Source organism: Peromyscus maniculatus, chromosome 17 (genome assembly GCF_049852395.1).
Source record: "Peromyscus maniculatus bairdii isolate BWxNUB_F1_BW_parent chromosome 17, HU_Pman_BW_mat_3.1, whole genome shotgun sequence".
Lineage (NCBI taxonomy): Eukaryota > Metazoa > Chordata > Mammalia > Rodentia > Cricetidae > Peromyscus > Peromyscus maniculatus.
The window spans coordinates 19,146,561-19,159,086 of record NC_134868.1 but is presented as its reverse complement, the minus strand read 5'-3'; the positions used below and the strand labels follow the sequence as shown (position 1 = coordinate 19,159,086).

The window sequence follows — 12,526 nt, the reverse complement described above, 5'->3', positions numbered from 1 at the left end:
CAGTCTCATTAACAGTGGAAGAATAACGGCTATGATATTACCAAAGGGCAATGTATGGTCATACCCACTGGAAGTGTCACTTTCTGCTTAACATGCTTCTAATACAAATGAAGGAGCATGATTAATAAGGTCATAAGAAATCCTTCCCTGTCTCCTAATAAGGTTTATTTAAAAATAAAATATTCTGCATAAACTGGAAGATACACTAGAAGTCACATGACTAGCATTCCATTCCTCCATGCACAGACACAGCATCACCACAAATGGCTAACTAAACTGGTTATTCAAATAATATTACCTACTGCTATTCTTCCTGTATAGACTAGATTTCAACTAAATCTAGAATATGGGAAGAAAATGCTAATCCTTCAAATTAATGGAACTTTCATTTTAGTCTTCAATACAAAGCTTCAGAAAATGAAATTTGGTTAAGTTAGGGAATTCATACATCTCATTAATAATGACATGGTAACCATTCATGTAGACCTTGGATGGCTCAGCATGTTAAATCAAACAGAACATACAGGCAAACAAACAGAACAGTTCATATTCTTCTTGGAATGATTCAAAGAGCACCCTTGGCCCATCTCTGCTCAGGCTAAGGGCTTCGAAGTCATTTACAGAAAGCAATAACAAAAACAGTCTAACTCTTGTCAGTTTAACTTAGAGCAGATGAACTTTAAAAATGAATTTTCTAAGCTAATTCATTTATAGCATTCTATACATAATACTATTATATATTGTGACCAAAATATGCCTTTAGAATTCCAATATACCAATTTTTAGTTATAAAGTTAAAGAGAATGAAGATTTTTGAAAGTCAATTACATATAATATTTTCCCCAGATGTCTATGATTCTTTAAAAATTTCTATTAAAATCAACATAAGGGGATGTTAGAGCAATATAAATTAAAAATCCAACTAGTCTTGATGTGTGTGTGTGTGTGTGTGTGTGTGTGTGTGTGTGTGTGTGTGTGTGTTTACATATGTATGTTTATAGAGCACACTCAAAAACATGTTTTTCCCTTTGGGTGTCTTTTGAAATAGATCATTAGATCATTTTCAATTTAGAAAACTTCCCAAGCACTCTTAATTTAACTCCTAAAACTACCATGTGTTACATTAATCCGTAGATAAGCAATCCACTAAAGCAAGTTTTCCACATTGGCTTAAACTGACAACTTTTCAGAGTCACTTAAGTTTATCAGACAATCTCAGATTTCTGCCTTCCAACATAAAGCTAGAATCATGGCGTGGTGCATTCAGGCAGCTCGGAGAATAGAGGAATACTCTTTCCATACATGTTACAGTCACCACTGTGACAGTGCTCAGCTCTCCCCATGCGAAATAATAATAAGACAATTCATGAACCAACAGATATGAAGACTATTTCTATCTTTGTTGAGTTAAAGTTTTTAAATCCTCATAAATTCTCTAGCATGTAACCAGCTTTTGATCATTGCAACCCAGAAATGATACTACCATGCTAAAACTAAACCTAATATTCTTGAATTGAATATTTCATGTCTTCATAAATTGAATATTTCATGTCTCTTAAACATTAAATGTGCATTTATTTTTTTAGTTTTCTTTGGAGGGTAGTTCGTTCTGAATAAATTAGAAATATATCTTCAAATTTATGTTAAAGACAGTTATGTGAAATAAATGTGACTTGTGTTTGATACATGGACCAACTTTTTGGTGTATTTCATTCTAATTGATTTTAAACAGCACAGCTCCTATGAATATCTGGATACAAAAAAATGGATATACGGGGAACAGGACAAGAAAGTATTTTCATGATTTCCTTAATATGCAATAATCTTTCCTCAGATTTAGTATTGCCCTTTTAGTAAAGCAGATTTCTTTTTCGAAGTTTTCTTGGTACAACTATTTGAGAGGGAGAAGGTAACCTATGCAAATGCGTCTGGCACACTGACGGAGTAACATTCTAGGCTCTAGACATCCGGATGCTTAATAACCTCAGAAATAACAATCTAGACACAACCACAGCTTCCATGCAGGAGGAGTTCCCAGACATGACTGTTGAGTTCTTAGTGTGCCTCCTCATACTCGGGTGTGTGGCTGTAAAACTCCGGGGATGAGCCCCGTTAGGCAACACAGTCTGCACAGCACTGCAGGAGGCACAGAGCCCTGGACCGAGACCTCAGAGTGCTGGTTTCTGATGAGAAGCCAACTCACTCAAACATCCCCCTCTCCCACCGGGCAGTGATCGGAGGAGTCGCACACTTTGTCACCCCACCGGGAGCCTTACCTGGAGGAGGCAGCAGCTGCAGGGGTGGACAACGGCAGGTGCTGAAGCAGGGAACGGCCAGAGGGAACGCCCCGGCCCGCGCACCCACCACGCCCTCCTCATTCAGGGGCGGGGCAGCCCTGAGCATCCCTGAGCCAGGGGCGGATTTTCCGCCCACCCTCCGCAGCGCAGGGTGGGGCCGACGGCACTCTGGGTCCCGCCCCCCCAGAGCAGCACGTGACAAGCATTCTAATGTCTGATTGGAGCACCTGGGGCAGAGAGGCGGAAGTCTCTGGTGACCTCTGGAAACCGGTCTGGGAGCGGGTTGGTTACCTAGCAACGGGGCTGCTGTGGGGAAGAGGCAATTCCTAAGCACTAGGTCAAGCTTCAAGCAGAGCGTGTGCAATGAGATTTTAAAAGGTGGGGCAGAAGGAGTATGACCCACCAGCGTCGCAACCACCTTATGTTCTACATCAAAGTTGTGCCATATTTAAAAAAAAAAAAATGGGTCGAACGAACAAGAAACAAGTCACCAGGCTTCTACATTAATCTTGAACCAGTGCTTGGAATGTGAGTGTAGAATGCTGTCTGTTCCGCACTTTTTCCTGTCTGATTGGCTCAAGTAGGCCCATGGACCACATCTGTGAACGAGATTATTTCGATTAGTCCAGCTGCATGCATTTAATATATCTGTCCATACAATGAGCAAAAATTTATTTCCCCTGTGGACTCTGGTGGAATGCAAATCTTGCTGCTGTTACTCATGTAATTAGGGTCTACATATTTCTGAAATAGCTTCTTTAATTAGGCCCTTTAGTCAACACATTGGAGGAAATTGGTCTTCGTGTACTTGAAACTGACCTAAAAATGCACAGTATTCACTCCAAAGGGAGTCAGCAGATGTTCAGAATCAACGTGAGTGGACATGGCAAAAAAAAAAAAAAAAAAAAAAAAATACTGACTCAAATTGCCCCTAATAGTGTGTTCCACCATGGAAGTAGTTAACAAACTATAGTCACAGAACTAAAATCACAAATCAATGCATTTGTCAGATGCTTTGGTGGGAGCATCAGGTAAGCAGGTTACAGAAATCTGGGAAATCTACTAGATGCTGTCTAAAGACATGCTGAGCCTTTGGTTACTAGAAGTTAATGGTTTGCTAAGTTAATACATTTGAAAAATTTTACATAATAGTGAAGGGGATTTTCTATCAGATACTAAACAATAAGCAGCTATAAAAAAGGGAGTAAGGTGGGCCCAAATAATTTTGGCTATGGATCTACAATCATGAACAATCTAATTAGTTAACCAGTCTACAGTCTCTTCTACATGACTGTGATTTTTTTTTCAGAGAAATTCAGCTCACAGAGTGTAGTTCATTATGACATTTAGAGCTTCAATCATATGCCAAGTTTAATTAATCATCTACCCTTACAAGAGAAATTCTTGGGAAATAATTCCTATTCACCTTCATAATACACTTTGCTGCTATTTTCTTCCAACATATTCCCTAGAGATACTGTTCCCTTGGCATCAATTATGCTATATTTGTAAATCAAAATTTACTTAAAAGTTGACTGTCCTTGTAGAAAATAAATTAGTTAAAAGTTGAGACTATTCTTACAGCTGCTTGCCCTACATAATAACAGTAATAATAGTATGTCTCCAGGAAGTGTTTGATGAAGGAATGAGTGAATGACAATTAAATGACACACAATAAACCTGAAAAATTATAACAATGAATACATAGAACGTTGCGTGCTATGCTCTAAATGTAGTTCTACAGTGCTGCCGTGAGTCGATTTCAGCAGAGGGAGTTTTGGAGAAAATTTTCTTTCAGATGATTCAGGAAACAGAAACAAATACAATTTCATTAGACAGAAAAGGAGATGAGCAAACTGCGCAACATGGACAGCACAGGGAAAAGCACATCATGAATTTAATTAATTTTGTCTTGCTTGCCTTCTTCATGGAGGTGAGGGTGGCTATCTATAGATACACAAGGGTCTAGAGACTGGGAAAGTAAAGATAAAGCTAGAAAAATAGGAAAGCCAGATTTGGAGAGATACAGAAATCAGTATTGAGTCAAACATTAATCTCCTGTGGGCAAGAGAATCCATTTGTGTTGGTTGGGGTTTCTATTGCTGTGAAGAGACACCATTTGGGAAGGCTTACATTTTCAGAGGTTTAGTACATTATCATCATGGCGGGAAGCATGGCAGTGTGCAAGCAGACATGGTGCCGGAGGAGCTGAGAATCTACATCTTGTTCTGCAGACGCTAGGATGTAGACTGAGTCACACTGAGCCTAGCTTGAGCAAAGGAGACCTTAAAGCCCACCCCCACAGTGATACACTTCCTCCAACAAGGCCACACCTACTCCAACAAGGCCACATCTACTCCAACAAGGCCACACCTCCTAACTGTCCAACTACATTCAAACTACCATACCATTAAAATTAGTAAAAATCAAGCTTTTTCTTAAGGAATGATATCTTGGAGGTTGTATGTAAGAATACCGAGTGGTAAAAGGTATGCTTGATTAGGAGAAAAAAAGACATGTTGGTTGTTTTGGCTATCACAATGAAAACAAGAATGACGGGGGTTGGGGATTTAGCTCAGTAGTTAGAGTGCTTGCCTAGCAAGCACAAGGCCCTGGGTTCGGTCCTCAGCTCCGGAAGAAAACAAAACAGAAAGTAGAATGGAGATTGTTCACCAGGCCAGCAGTCGGTCCGTTATGAAAACAAGAATGACAAGAACATTCCTATGGAAAAAAAAAACACTACAATGTTTAGAATTGGCTTATCTTCCTAGTAGAGGGATGAATGCTTGATAATGGACGATAAGAGAAAAAAATCTCCATGTAAGAAATTATATTGAATGAGGTATTCACACGCAGCCGTCTCTAGCTGCACTCTCACTTTTTAAAGACACAGAAAATACTGACACATGAAAAAGATGGTCGAATATATGGACATGTACACCCGCGTGTCTGTGAATACCACTCACATAGCACACATGTGAATGCCAGAGGACAGCTTGTGGGAGCTGATTTTCTCCTTCCACTCTCTGAGTCCTGGGACTTCCAGTCTGGTGGTCTGAGCTGTCTGTCTAGCAGTTTGGTTCAGTGGTTTTTTTTTAATAGGAGAGTTAAAAAAAAAATGACAACCCAAATTAGATGCAGAGGAACAACATGATCTCATCTCTAAGGAAGGGTGGCTTCCCTCTGCTCCTCAGTCTTCTATTCAACTGATATTTGATGTGATGTTCCCATCTCACCAGGAAAGTATGTGTCAGTCACTCCAGATGACTGACATTTTCTGAGTCGTCATTAGTTCTTACCATTGCAAGTACATGAAGCTCATTATCATTAAAAAGTGCATAAAATATGCTAACATGGTACAAAAGGTAAAAGCAAAGTTTAGACGACTGCTTCCAGAAAGTATACCAGGAGCCATTTGCTATGAAAACAAAGCAAGATGTTGCTGTGTCTGGGAGTCCCATATGGAGCAATTTGTTGAAAATATTTCAGAAGACTTTCAGTCCCTAGATACGACCATTTTTTGTTGAAAACTGGCTGCCAGCAATGATTTTTAACCCAAGGTTTAAGTCTTTTAATGATACCAGGTTAAAGGGAAGTTAATTTTTCATCTTATTTTTTTAATCCTAAAATCATAACAATAAGTAAAAATCCAGTCTTCATAAAAAATCTGTTCAGAGTATGGCTAATTCCCTTTGGGTATGCTTTTCAGAGCTGTTACAAAACTAAGCCTCAGGGCATTGCCTCTGTTACCATGGTATTCTCAGTTCATAGAATGCTTGCCAGAAAGAAAATCTCTCAGAAATGCATTATTAAATATGAAACCAGTATATTGCTTTATATTTTTCATGATAGTAAGATTTTAAAAAAATGGATTTTATGATGTAGATCTTCATTTTTTCTTTTTTCTTTCCTTCTTCTTCCTCCTCTCCCTCTTTCTCCTCCTCCTCCTCTTCTCTTTATATTTGCATTGTTTATTTATTTATTGGGGTTTTTTTTGAGACAGAGTTTCTTTGCACAGGCCTTGCTGTCCTGGAACTCACTCTGTAAACAAGACTGGCCTCTAACTCAGAGATCTGCCTACCTCTGCCTCTGGAGTGCTGGGACTAACAGTGTGCACCACCACCACCTAGAATTTTTTTTTCAAGAAATACAGCAGGCTGTGCTTTCTTGAGGCAAGATCTTTTTATATAGCTCAGGCTTACTTCAAACTTCAAACTCATATGCTATGAATACTGGTGTTTACTACCACATCCAGAAAAATATGTTGAATTAGGAGAAATTACGTTATCTTTTTGCATGGTGTTCTTTACACCAATGGCTTACATGTTCCCTATCCTCATAGAATAAGAAGCTAATTCAAATTTTCTTTCAAAGTGCTTGAATTAGAAATTGAAAATATTTTCCCCATTTGTGAAGTTTGGCTTAAATAAGTAAGGTACTAAACAAATTATTCAACACCTATACAATATTCATCATTCACTCAAACTACTTTCTTAAATGAATATTAAGATGTTCAACTTTACATTTGATTAATTAATAGTTATATTAACTTTTCTGAAGTTTGCATTGAATAATGTTTTATTTTATTTAAAGTGGAAAGTTAGACAATAATCATGAGACAAAAGTCCTTAGAGACTGGTTTGGTTAGATTTTTAGCAACTTGACACAAACTAGAGTCATCTGGGAAGAGAGAACTGTAGTTGAGAAATTACCTCCATCAGATTAGACAACTGGCATGTCTGTGGGGTATTTTTTTGCTTGACTTATATATTGGGAGGGCCCAGCTCACTGTGGATAGAGCCATTCCTGGGGAGGTGGTCCTGGGTAATGCAAGAAAGCAAGCTGAGCAAGCCAATAAGGATTGTTCCTTCGTGATCTCTGCTTCATCTCCCGCCTTGGCTTCGCTGGATGATAGGCTGTTATTTGGAAGTATAAGATGAAATCAACCCTTTATTGCTCAAGTTGCCTTTGATCAATGTTTTATCACAACAGAGAAGCAAAACAGAACAATGACCAATTTCTAAGTATTGTATAAAGCTTTAATTGTTAGAGTTTCCTACTTTTTAATTATTATTATGCAAAGGAATTTTCCAACTAGTTCTTGAAAGATACCGTCAGATTTTGAGGTTTGTAGGCTAGGGTGGTGCCTCACACACTTATGATCCCAATACTTGAGAGACTGAAGCAGATTGTCTCAAATCTGAGTCCAGCATGGACTACACAGTAGGTTCTTGGACAGCTTTGGATACAGCATGAGAACCTGCCTCCAGAAATTATTTTTTGAGAGTTTTTTTTAATTCAATCAATATAACCTCTCCACATTTATAAGTATTTTATGGATCAGAATGGTATGATAGAGAGTTCAAAGGAAAATTCAAAACCACACAAATTCATATTGTATGAATACACACTTTGATAATAAATCATAAAGGATGTCAATTTAAAACAGTTCTTTGGGATACATATATTAGTGTTTAGTTGAAGATTAACGTAAATTTGCATACTAATGAAACGGATGTGATTGCTTAGTTTTTACATAAATAACTAAATCACAGCCAAGTATTTGACACTGCAGGACACAGAGAGTTTTTCAGTTGAACGATATTCTTATTTGGTGATGGTAAATGCTGAGGATGCCACTTTACTTAGTACAGAATGACAGAAGCGTGTTTCAGGCCATTTCAAATTTGTTGGACATTCTGTCCTAACTTGAAGCCAAAATTCATTCACCAGTTTTACAATTTTATTTACAAGGTACACTGGTCATATTTGCTCATTATCCTTGCCTACCCCTTCCACTCCCGCACGGCCCCTTCTCTGCAGCAACAACCCCCCACCCCGCTTTCATATCCTTTTAACTATGTTGTCTGTGTGTGACCTATTGTGTTTAATTAGAGCTGCTTGTGTACGTGGCTTCAGCGAGGAGTTATTTATTCAAAACTGCCAGCTTATCAGCAGCTCTACCACTGAGGAATATGGCTCCCCGCTCCCTCTGCAACCTTTAACTGCCTATAGCTCCTTGGGGGAGAAGTGGGTCCTCATGGGGCCCTCCAGTGCAGGTCAAGGTCAGTGATGTCCTTCCTCTCCAGCAGCCTACATAGCATCTTCCAGTCCTATGAAGCAAGCCAGTGGGGAGAAGGCTTCCAGTTCCGTTCTAGTTTGATTTCTCTTTGTTCTGCAGCCAATGTGTGTGGTATCTTCAACAGGAGAGTTTTGTCCTTTAGTTCAGTGAACAGTTAACAGCAATGGCAATACCATGTACTCTTTTGAGGTCTCTGGGGCCTCTCTGAACAGCAACACCAGAGGAGTTATCAGATACCACCACACACACACACACACACACACACACACACACACACACACACACGTATATATGTATGTATGTATAGGTATATGTGTATATGTGTATGTATGTATATATATTTCAAAATACATACAGTCAACCTTCTCAATCTGTATAATGTTACTTGCATGTGTGTTTTAGGCTGTGCATTTAGTATTGGACAGTCAATCAATAGCTTACAGAGTAGTGTTCCATATGTTTTTGCATAAATTCTTATCTTAATGAAATGTACCCCACCCTCTTCTTCTTTCCAGTTCTACAGTCCTATTTCTATTTAAACTGTCTGATTTCTAGTAATCACTCCCTCTACATTCATATTTAGGTGTTTTACTATCCTCCCTTCCATTAATCTCTCATGACTCCTTTCTGGCTTTTCAGCCTCTACAGACAGTCATTACAACCAAAAAATGCAAATATAAAAACTCAAAGTGGGGATCTCACACCTGAGAGAAAACATACGATGTTTTTTTTCTTTCTGGGTTACCTCAGTATATTTTCATAAAACTTCATAATTCCATATTTTTCTACAGCTGAATAAAAATACATTGTGTAAGTTTGTCCATCTTTTGATGGAGAGCTAGACTAATTTCTTTGGTAGCTATAAGCTAAGAGTGAGGTAATGAACATGGGTATGCATCAATCTCTGAAGTAAGATAGAGTCAAATACATATATGCAGTAAGAGATAGACATATATATATGTGAAATAGCGATATTTGTATTTGCAGTAAGATATAGTCGTGTGTGTGTGTGTGTGTGTGTGTGTGTGTGTGTGTGTGTGAAATAACAGTGTCTGTAGTACTTCTGTTTTGAGTTTTGTGGAACTTCCACACCGATTTCTACCATGGTTGCACCAGTTTGTGACTGTGGCTTCCTCTTTCCCCACATCTTCGCCAGCATTTGCTGTCATTTGCTTTCTTTACTACAACTATTTTGACTGTGTTGAGATGGAATCTCTAAGTAGTTTTGATTTACATTTTCCTGATGGCTTGGGATATCGAAAACTTAAAAAAAAAATGTTCATTCAGTCATTCAGTGCTGTAGTCTGTTGTTATTGTCTGTTTTTTGAGACAGAGTCTCACTATTGAGCTCTGGCTATCCTGGAACTCACTATGTAGACTAGGCTGGCCTTCAACTTACAGAGATCCATCTGCTTCCGCCTCCCAAGTGCTGGGATTAAAGGTGTGTGCCACCACACCCAGCTAGTTCTGTAGGCTGTTTTTATTGGATGGTTTGTTTTTTGATATTTAGGGTTTTTAGGTTAACTCTCTATCAGATGCATATCAGGCAAATATTCTTTCCCATTCTCAGGGCTACCTCTTTACTTGATTAGCAGTTCCCTCTGCTGCACAGAAACTTTTTAATTTCATGAGGACCCATTTGTCAAACATTAGTTTCATTTACAAAGCAACTTGAGCCCTGTTTTAAATTCTCACCGGGGCCTCTACCTTGAGGTGTAGTTCTTGATTTTTTTCTCTTTTGGTTTTTATACTTCTATTAATGTCATGGGATATTTTGAGTTGTTTTTGTGTAAGGTAAGAGATAATGATCAAGTTTGATTCTTCTACTAGATATCTAGTTTCCCCAACATCATTTGTTAAACAGATTGCCTTTTATCCAGTGAGTGTCTATGGAATTTTTGTCTGTAACAGGGTCCCAAACTTTAGTCAGTCTTAGTGCAACTGATTCCATGATAGAAGAGCCATTCAGGTTATAAATCTCAGCATGTAGATAGTACCACCTACCAAAAATGAAAACAAAAGACTCAATCCATCAAAGTCCATGGTTACGGGAAAGTATCTAAACGTACTAACCTTGCTTTTTGGCTTCTGTATTTCTGCTTTCTGACTGACTATTCTTAAAGTATGTCAAGCCAGGACACAGGGATTCTGAACAGCAAGTGTAGTCGATGGCCAGCTAATAAAGACTTTCTATTGGCTTGTACCCATGTCAGAGCAGTCTTCTCTGGCAAATACCTCACAACACTTCTGGAGGTTACACTGAGATCCCATAGACCAGACCGTGAGACACCAGGGATCTCAGAGTTCCATGGAGTGAGGGAGAGTGCAGTGGTCAGGGGACTTTTAGGAGTTGTGTAACCTGAGATATTTCAGGTCACCAGAACTCCATTTGAATTGCTGCCTGATGCTTCAGAAGGGTCTGACACCTCCACCCTAAGAAGGAAACAAATTAGAAAGTTGCCTGGTCTGTCACCTCCTGAGGCAAGTCTGATTGAGAAACCTTCTGTTTGGACACATAGGAGAAGTCAGACATGGCTGCTGATCCAGTGTAGGATCCACGTGAGACGTTACTGGATCCCTCTGTCTCTTAAGGCCTGTGAATGTGAGGTGGCCACCCTGGTGGCTATCACTGTCTGTCTCTCTGTCTGTCTGTCTGTCTGTCTGTGTGCCTTTCTATGTGTTTCTGACAGTTTTGTGTCCTGGTATTGACTAGTGGCTTTCTCTGGCATGAGGCCCTCCCTCTACCCAGCTTAAGACCTGTGTACCCTCCTGTTGGAAACCTGAATCCTTTTGGCTCTGCCAGGTCACCCAGAGAAACCCCGAAAACCTCTACCTGTCCCACCCTGGGAGCAGGAGCACTTGCTTGTTTTGTTGTTTGAGTCCTTCTCACAGTCAGAGTTGGTCCCTGTGTGAAGGTGGGGAGGAGGTGGGCTTCTCATTCAGGGCCCCCTGCCATCTAAGTGGAATGCACACAGGCAGGTGGAAATTTTTCCCCTAGGTGAGCATTCCCTCTGCTCCGTGACTGCTCTAAGCAGCCCCAGCAAAGGGGGAAAGTCCCCCTCTGCTACCCCTGAAGAAAAAGAAAGTTCCATTCCTTTCTCTTTCATGGTTTATGTCTTCTTATTAACCAATGATCTGTATAATTGGAAAACTCAAAACCCACCATTCTCTGAGAAAAAAAAGAAAGTAAGCCAAGAGGTGGTGGTACAGAACTTTAATCTCAGCACCCAGGAGGCAGAGGCAGGTGGATATCTGTGAGTTCAAGGCCAGCCTGGTCTATGAAGTTAGTTCCTGGGCACTTAGGGTACACACAGCTGTACACAGAGAAACCCTGTCTCGAAAAACCAAACCAAACTAAATAATAATAATAATAATAATAATAATAATAATAATAATAAAGGAAAGAGAAGAAAAAAAAAGAAGAAAAATCACCCTTGGGCTGGTCCAGGGTATCAAGGCCAAGCAACTCAGCCTGGACAGAACTGATTCCCCTTCTATTCAACACTCACCAAGAAGACTTTAAACAATTTTCACTAAATCTTTTATAAAAAGAATAAAGAGAACTGCTAAAAAGATGTCCTCTGCTCTTTTGCCTGCTCTTGGGACCCTTTTCCTCCTACTGGGTTTCCTTCTCCAGCCTTGATATGGGGGTTTGTGCCTAGTCTTATTGTAACTTGTGGACACCATGTTTGGTTTGATATCCATGGGAGGCCTGGTCTTTTCTGAAGGAAAGTGGAGGAGAAGTTGATCTGGGGAGAGGGTAGCTGTGTGTGTGTGTGTGGTGGTGGGGAACTGGGAGGAGTGGAGGGAGGGAAAACTGTGGTCAGGATGTAGGGTATGAGTAAAGACTAAATTAAAAAAAAAAAAGATATCCTTTGTCACCCAGTCAGCACCAAATATAAAAACAAAAGTTATGAAAGTAAAAAAAAAAATAAACATGTAAGTCCTGGTTGCTGGAGATAGCTTAAAAAGTATTTAACAACAGAGAACTGATTGTTTTGTCCCAATAAACTGAAAGCCACTGTCACCTTCTCTAATGGTGAGGCACAGTTGGACTTACAAATACCCAGCAATATTTTGGTGTCTCACCTTCTGACAGAAGAAACCAACCCCCAGGACTGGCCAATACCCAGCTCCTATAAATGTT

General features: G+C 39.5%; 1 protein-coding gene across 4 annotated transcripts in view; it reads right to left on the bottom strand.

Annotated features, from left to right (window-relative positions):
* The window catches only part of Wdr17 (WD repeat domain 17), an 89,078-nt gene extending 86,591 nt beyond the window's left edge, over window positions 1-2,487 (bottom strand). For 2 of the 4 annotated variants that reach the window (XM_006970915.4, XM_015998418.3), the window contains exon 1: window positions 2,277-2,487. In XM_006970915.4, coding sequence (XP_006970977.2) covers window positions 2,277-2,378 — 102 coding nt within the window. In that variant the 5' untranslated portion in view covers window positions 2,379-2,487. The remainder of the gene's footprint in view (window positions 1-2,276) is intronic. The other 2 variants (XM_015998424.3, XM_042262471.2) reach the window with 1 other exon arrangement.
* Window positions 2,488-12,526: the final 10,039 nt, after the last annotated feature.